The sequence below is a fragment of the Pyrus communis genome, chromosome 12 (genome assembly GCF_963583255.1).
Source record: "Pyrus communis chromosome 12, drPyrComm1.1, whole genome shotgun sequence".
Taxonomy (NCBI): domain Eukaryota; kingdom Viridiplantae; phylum Streptophyta; class Magnoliopsida; order Rosales; family Rosaceae; genus Pyrus; species Pyrus communis.
In genome coordinates, this window is record NC_084814.1 from 15,580,511 (window position 1) to 15,588,885 (window position 8,375).

The following is an 8,375-nucleotide window of genomic DNA, read 5'->3' on the forward strand; positions in this document are numbered from 1 at the left end:
TACGACAATAATGACTTGAAATACACAATCTTGGATGTTATCAACATACGGACAAATGGAAAAATACCTGGTTTATAAACACACTGAAAATCCCGAATGAGTCACCCAGGCATCCTTTGGCCTTTCTAAATCAACCACAAAGGTTATCAAATCAACATAGTTTGGTTGAAGCCTCCAGCCCCTATGATTCTAAAATCGAGACTAAATCCAAGGAATCAACGAATCAACGGAACCGAATAAGCAACGGAACCAAATAGAAGAAGGATTTCGGACCACTCAACAAAGTTTCGGAACGCTCAACAGAACCAAACAGAATACAATTTTGGACCACTCAATGGAATCCAGACAGAGCAGGGAACTAGACCACTCAACAAAAGCGAGTAGAATTCAAGGAACGTAGTTTACAATAGCTCAACAAAGTGGGACATGACACAAATTCAAAGCAACAACTCCCTATAACCATGGGTTAACGATTCCCTACTAGCCCTCACGTTTCTTAAACATTTCAAATATGTATATCAAATCACGTTTTATAAAATAGATCGATGTTTCATAAACATTTCAAATATACATTTTAAATCACATTGCATAAAATAGATCAATGGCATAATTTAAAAAACAACAATTTAGTAGAAACACATTTATAAATCCATGTCGTATCCACCAAGGATACTAACAGAGGAATTTTTAGGGTAATAATATATACCACATATTTTAAAGTCACTCACCTAGAATCTGTCCTAATGCACCCTCGAACAATGATCAAGGCACACACGTACAAAATCGTCGCATAGAACAAAAAATCAAGTCGTGTCTCAGAATTTTAGTGATAAAACATATATCTTTACATTGTGCACATCCTCTAGGACATCCTACATGGATTTGGCACACGTTGACCAAAATCATAATTTGACGTTGTACACGTCCTCTGGGACATTCTAGATGGATTCGATTTACGTTGACCAAAAGTCAACAATCGGTTAACCACCAACGGTAGGGTCGAGAACCCTATGTAACTCTACGGAAGATTTGCACATTGAATTTCCTATCCATAACTTCCTAAAGGTCTCCTTGTGCTTCTAGAACAACATACTAAAATTTCATGTCGATTCGACAATCATATTTCCGTGAATCGCAAATTTAAGTGGCGGTCAACTACGAAACTAGGTTAAAACGGTTGAATTTCGCTAAATGGATGCCAAAAATAGATTCAGGGCACTGAAAATAGCTAAGAAAGACATTTTGGGTTTTTGGCCATGCACCACCACGTGCTCCCATGCCCGAGCTAAGATCAAATGGAAAACTTTATCAAAACTAACAGAATATTCAAGGTATATACCTGACAACGTTAGGGAATATTCCAAGGTTAACGAAATCTTTCATGTCTTCTTACTCTCTTCTCTGGTGGATGTGGCTCACAGTGAGGGAAGAAACGGGAAGAGAGAGTTTGAGAAGTGATAGAAACTACGAAAGAAAAAGAAAATAGAAGAAAGATCTGGAAAAATGCATTTTTGATTTGGAAACCCTGTGACTACTCAACATAAACTTCTTCTTCTAGCACTCCATTGAGAAATGTTGTTTTGACATCCAATTGGAACAGTTTTCAATGTTTTTGAGCTGCCAAGGCTATTATAGTTCTAATAGTGTCCAACCTAGGCATTGGGGCAAAGGTTTCATTGAAATCAACTCCAGGTTGTTATGAGTACCCTTTGGCAATAAGTCTTGCCTTGTTCTTTTGCACTGGCCCATCCAAGTTAAATTTTGTCTTATACACCCATTTAACACCAAAAACAGGCTTGTCCCTTGGTTTATTGACCAATTCCCAAGTTGAATTCTTCTCTATAGTTGAGATTTCATTCTCCATTGATTTCTTCCATTTTACATCATATTTGGCTTCTTTAATGTCTTCTGGTTCTAGAACACAGTAGGAGCTGAACTTGGGGTTGAATCGTGTAAACATGTGGGTAGTTTGAGGTGTTGACATCTGATAAGATTAAGGAGATTGAACAGGTGATTGAATCGTAGCACTCATCCAGTGTTTTAAAAGACGCGCCTCAGGGCGTGCCTAGGCAGCCTTGGAGGCAGGGCTTCGGCAATTTCACCTCTGTTTTTTTGGATTGGGAGGAAACTCGCCTAGGCTTCGTCGGGGTGTGCCTAGGCGCCTAAGGCGTTGACTGGGTGTTCCGGAATCGAAAATCTTGCTTGAAATTTGAAATTTTCTGGAAAACTCTGCTCTGTAACTTTGTTGTAGTGGCATCTTCACGAAGAAGACAACCGCGCAAGGAAGCAAAAAGGTTTATATATATATAAAGCCTTGGCCTAAAATGATGTCGTTTTGGCCAAGTCTAACTTTTTATTATTATTTTTTTATAATAACTACAGTCCTTCTCTACCAATTCTCTACTATTTTCACCACCCAATATCCCATTTTCTCTATATATTTCACCAACCAATACCCGATTCTCTTTGCTATATTTCACCCCATCCTCAATTCCACAATTCCCCCAATTCCTCAAACCCTATATTCTCAATCCCAATCATATATTTCAAGTTTTTTAGTATTCTAATCTCAATATATAATTATATATACAATATATATTAAATTATTTAGGCCCGTGAGGCTTCGCCTCACGCCTCACTCCTCACGCTTAGGCGAGGCTATCCATGGAATGCCTCGCCTACGCCTCCTCCTTTTAATACATTGCGCTCATCTCAGGTTCCACTGAGTGTCAGGCTGTACATTGTTGGAAGAATCATCAACCAAGGGTACAGGCATTTGCACTTCAGTGTTGTTCTCCCATATCCATTTTGCCTTTTTACCAAGGGTACAATCAGTATCCCTTCTCACAACCTCCACACCCAACAAACACACATTTTTTGCTAGTTATGTGGGCATAGCACACAGAACTAAATACATTCAAGTGTTTCACAAAAGGCTTTCTCCCACTCAAATCTTCAAGGGGTGTCAACTTGTCCGCTGCCTTGGACATCAATTCAGCAGGTAAACAGCTGTGTTAACAGCTTCTCTCAAAAGTGATATGGCATTTCTTTCTCATGCAACATTGATCTTGCCATTTCACTATGGTCCTATTTTTCTCTCAACCACTCCATTCTGTTGAGGGCTATAAGCTATTGTCAATTGCCTGTCTAGGCCTCCATCATCACATAACCTATCAAATTACAGTGAAGTGTATTCGCCACCTCTATCACTTCTTAGTTTTTTTTTTTAATTTCAAAACCACTTTCTTGAACACATCAGACTTGTGTCTCAGCAAGTAAGCCAATCACATTCTGCTCCTGTCATCAATGAAGGTCAAAAAATACCTATTCCCTCCAAGTGTTGAAGTCCTTATTAGACCACACACATCACTGTGAATCAATTCCAGTCAGTTGCTCTTAAGTGTTTAAGAAATAGAGGGAAGCTCATGTTCTCCTTCATCAGTACCCTAGTCACCAAGTTCCCTCCTACCTCTAAGGAGGAGTTAGCAAAACGGCTCTACCTCTTATAGAGTGTAAGGAGGAGTCAGCAAAACAGCTCTACCTCTTCTAGAGTGTTGATGTTTCTACCTCTAAGTCGATCATCAAAATTAGGCCGGAATGCCGAGACAACAGATGGGTGGATTTTTGGTGCAGTTACAAGTATGCAGACTTGTCTTCAACTCATGGTGAAATATTAGGACAGAACAGTGTATGTCGTTTCAGATTTGGTTGCGTTGTGATCAAAGGAATGAAACGCTGGATCAGTTTTCGCGTGACAAGAAGATAGGAAACTGCAAACAAGAACACAAGACGATGATAGAAAAGTAAGCTAATAAATGCAGTTTTTTGTGGTTTGAAGAAGTAATCCTTGTAGTATCTTGTTCTTGATGCCGGTCCTGTAATCGTAGTAATCCTTTTCGTATTCAGCTGGTATTTGCATTTGATTAGTTTCACCATTTCAGGCTTTGGAATTAATGAGTGTAATTAGAATATATCTACACATAAGACGGAAGAGAAGACTCAATCGCTTGTGCGTTTGCACCGCAGTGTCGAAAGCTCTTAAGACCAATGCATAACAGAACATTCTTAGAGAAGGTCAGTAATTCGCGAAACCTGCAAATGAAGTAAAACCCTAACACGAGCATGAAACATAGCTGCCACTAAATTCCTCTTAAATTAATTCCAAAAGAATGTACAGCAAGTGTCACCAAGGATTAGGGGTGCAAGTTGGAACGATGTTTCCAATTCCGCCAGTAAAATTTCTAAATCTTAACTCAAAAATCCTGAATCCCAATGTTTTCCGACAAAATTGAAACGAAATTTGAATTGCATTTTGCGAAGTGCTCCGAACTTATTGCGCTGCAAGAACTAAATATTTTGAATTTTAACAACCAATTACTCAAACTTACATACTTTGTAATCAATTTTTCCATCTTATTGTTAGTTTTGGATACATTTTGATCATTGTTTGTATTTATTGAAAAGGATAAACATGCCAGTATACCACAAAATTAATTGAATTTTGTACATAAGCAATATTAAGAAAGAACAATAAATTACATGTACAAAAAGTTAGAAAAAAAATATATATATATATATGAATTTTCAAATTATGTTTCCAAATTTCAGAAATTTCTCTGATTCTGAAATTTCTGAATATATTGAAAATTTTGAATTTAAAAAATGATGTTCTGATCCGATTTTAAAATTTTAAAACGGAAATTGAAAATGTTGTTTCTAATTGGATCCTTCGGAAAAACACCCCTATCAGAGATTTATCTCCATGTTAGTATCTCACTCACCATCAGCAACAGTGAACTGACGATGAAAAGCGTCACATTCGTAGAAATGTCACAAGGCAAATGATGTCACAAGGCAAATGAGTCAAAGATAAAGGCAACAACTTTAATCAATTAGCATTCTACCATCATTTATTTAATAACATCATCCTTATCTGCTTCTATTGTAAATTATAATACATAAAACACATTTAACATATCCGAAAACTGACACTAATCTGTGGTTTTATAGTATCCATACCTGTCTTTCGAGCTTGAATTCCAGGTCACCATGTACAAAAAAACAGCCTTAGACCTGGCTCAGTCATCATCTAGTAGATTTCCCAATCTATAACCCAAAATTTCTCAGTAATTTGCGGCCATTGTGGCACTGTATATGTGTTGACCGGTTTCAATATCCAAAGGCCTGTCGTACCTCTGATGCTCCACGGATAGGGAGGCAACGAGCGAGATGCATACTAGTTAGCTAACACCCGGCTGCACCATAGGGAAGAAAGACCAATTCTTTGGTGTCCCGTTTTCCTTCGGACTAACTTTCTCATTTGCCCACCAGTCGGAGCCAATAGTATTCGAGTTACCTGAATCTCCTCCATCAGCATTGTCAAAATTGAATTCCTTACTAGAACCAAGCGTGATGGATCGGTGCTTCTGGTGCAGCTGTGCATCCTCCTCGTCAGCCACAGCTTTCTCTGGTGCATCACTGTGTGTCTCACAGGCAGGACACTCGGCACTGCTCATTGCTTTGCAAGGATCCTCTTCGCTCTGGCCCTTTTCTGTTTCTTGTATAGAAGTTGATGCAGCTTCCACTAACGCCACCGTCTTTTTTTCTACACTTCTTACAATTGCTTCAGAACTTAACTCAAAGGAAACTCTATGGTTGATCACAATTCCATTATTTCTACCTCTAGTGTTGGATCGTGGATTTAATACAACCTCAGGGGTTTGAGGCTTTTGAAGGAAACCATCAGAAACTGTTGACCTTCCACCATCAGGGGTCACAGAACCAGAAGCTAGTCTTGAACCCCAATCACGGGTGGAAAGAATGTCAAGGTTCAAGAGCTTAGGAGGATCACCTGTTCGGAATTCCAGGAAGTGAGGACCACCAACAGCAAAGTCGCGGTCGGGAAAAGGAGACGAAGTACCAGAACCTGAGATTCCTGAGCTTGGCGATATAAGTTGACCAACCGGGCTTCCAGGGTAAAGTTGGTAAGACGGAAACTCGTAGTGAGATAATGGGAATCTCTGACCAACTTCACCATTCCGGAAGTGGGGATCGAGAAGCTGAGCAAATGGAACCTCGGGCGAGGAAGGGGTAGTCAAATGAACAGACTCAGGAGGAGGAGTAAAGGGAGCAGTTGATGGTTCGGTAGTGAGGGTTGAGAAAACAGGCGGTGAGACCAACTGGGTGTCATGAGCATAAGGACCGATAGCAAAAATTGAGGCAGGCCCAGGGGAGTACATGCTTGCTGAAAGAGAGAAAAAACCAGTAGCTGGTGATTGTGTGACCGAAGGTGGTTCTGATTGAAGAAACGATGCAGGAGAGGACGGAGGTGCAACAAAGGGAAATACAATTGAAGGTGCCTGGATTGAACTTTCCGCTCTTGAAGCATCACCTCCAGGGTCCGTCGGTTCTGGAGCAATATGCCCAATGCTCTTTCTGTGTCTTTGAAATCCAAAACACCAATATGTGCTCAAGAAACTACCCCACCTTCTCTTCTGCATTAAACCAAAAATCACGATTAAAACAGACCTCTAATACAATAAAAACAGCAGTAGTTATCTTTCCACATTGTGGATAGTTAACAATTTGAGTCTATTACATCATATCAGTTCCAGATGCCAAATCCAAACGGATGTTACGTTTTAGTTTAACCCCTGGTACACTGCTTTTATTAACAAGAGAAGATGCACATCTGTTTCGCCTTTAACTCGTTTATTCATCATTCATTCTCTCTCTCTCTCTTTCTCTCTCTCTTTCCGTATACTTCTTGTATAAATTGCAATAACCTTTTCCCCCCTCGCCTTAAGTCAATGTTGAATCGCTTCCGCTGCCGAAGCTCGATACTAATCAATTAAAGCTGAGACTCCTAATGTGAAGCAAAAAGGCGGAACCGTTTATATCGATCCTGCCTCCTTTACAATGACAAATTATAATTCACAAGGAATCTTTTTTCTTCTTTTCTTGTTTGTTTCTTTGTTTGTTTCTTCATTTGGCCGAAAGCGAGACCAAACCAAAATCATTCCAATAGAAAATTTCTTATCATTTTTAAAATCTAGTAACCAAAGCTCCATGCTTTTGCAAAAAGCAGGTCAACTCCTAAGAAACTCTTGTGGAAATTTCCACTTCCAAAAGCACTTTCCAGACCAGAAATTTCCAAAAAGGCAGCTCAATGAATTTAAGAAACTACGCAATTCATACAAACCAAATCAAATATACAAAACCAACAAGAACAAAGATTAACATAACACAATTGGATCTTAAAAATCTCTCACAAAAACATGGGATTAAGATAATAATATAAATTTTACCAGGACCAAAGATTAACACTTCAAGAATCCTCCAAACAAGGTCAAATCAACATATTCAGAATCAACAGCAACAAAAGATATAATATTTTGTGACAAATTTACCTGAACGGTGGCGTGAGGCGCACGGTTCTCCGCGGCTGCGATCGCGGAAGCAGCTGCGTTTATAGTCTCAAAAGCGGTGTTACCAGTTCTCGAGTCTCCATTAATACCACTCATCTCCGCTTCTCTATTTCACCGGAAATCGCCGTTTTTCATCGTACTTTCGACTCCGGCCGAGAAAATAGTCGGATTTTCTCGAGAAAATCGAACAAGCCAAACAACCCAGAACAGGAACCGGAAAGATCAAACGAAAATTTGGAGACTTTGGGTTTTGAAGATTGAATCGGGAAATGGAAAAAACGAATGAAAAATCCAACTTTTGAGTCCCCGAGATTTGAGTTGATTTGATTTTTCTCTATACTGTGTTTGCGCGTGTGTTATGTAGAAATGAAAAAAAATGATATTTAGTGATAATATTTAGGCATTTGTTTATATTTTTTTCAATTTAATATTTTTAGGTGACAACTTTTAAGGTCAAACACGGCAATGACTTTGTTTTATGTCGTGATTTTTTAACACCTCTCAACTTTAGATTAGTGTTTATAAATTTGATTATATTATGATTGGGAATCCTCAAGTTTACTAAAATACCCTTGTTTCTATCTTAGGTAATAATTAGACACAAGTATAACTTGTAGTCACCAAGGGAGGAGCCATGAGGGGATCATAATGGTCCCGAGTCTACTTGACATTTTTTTTCACCCACAAAAATTTACAGTTATCTCTTTGATTTTCAAAAACTTTTTAGGGTATTTGGATCCCAACTAAAATCTTTTCCTTATTTCATTTACCAGGTTCGATTTGAGATTGGTAGCTCTTATGTTATCAACCGGATCACTGTGAGTTTTGAGTGACTCAAGTGATTGAAGGAGTTGATTTTATTTTTATTTTTGCTTTAGTTTTATTCTATTTCTTGAAATCTTTAAATACATAACTTTTGCTTTTTCTTTTTCCTGTTTCCTCATTCCT

The 8,375-nt window shown here is 38.6% G+C and overlaps 1 protein-coding gene across 1 annotated transcript; it reads right to left on the reverse strand.

Annotated features, from left to right (window-relative positions):
• Positions 1-4,870: 4,870 nt before the first annotated feature.
• LOC137710614 (uncharacterized) lies at positions 4,871-7,799 on the reverse strand. Its single transcript, XM_068449683.1, has 2 exons — positions 7,410-7,799; positions 4,871-6,494 (listed from the first exon to the last, which is right to left on the reverse strand). Exons 1-2 carry the CDS (start codon positions 7,521-7,523, stop codon positions 5,241-5,243), a joined length of 1,368 nt encoding a protein of 455 aa, XP_068305784.1. The 5' UTR covers positions 7,524-7,799; the 3' UTR covers positions 4,871-5,240.
• Positions 7,800-8,375: the final 576 nt, after the last annotated feature.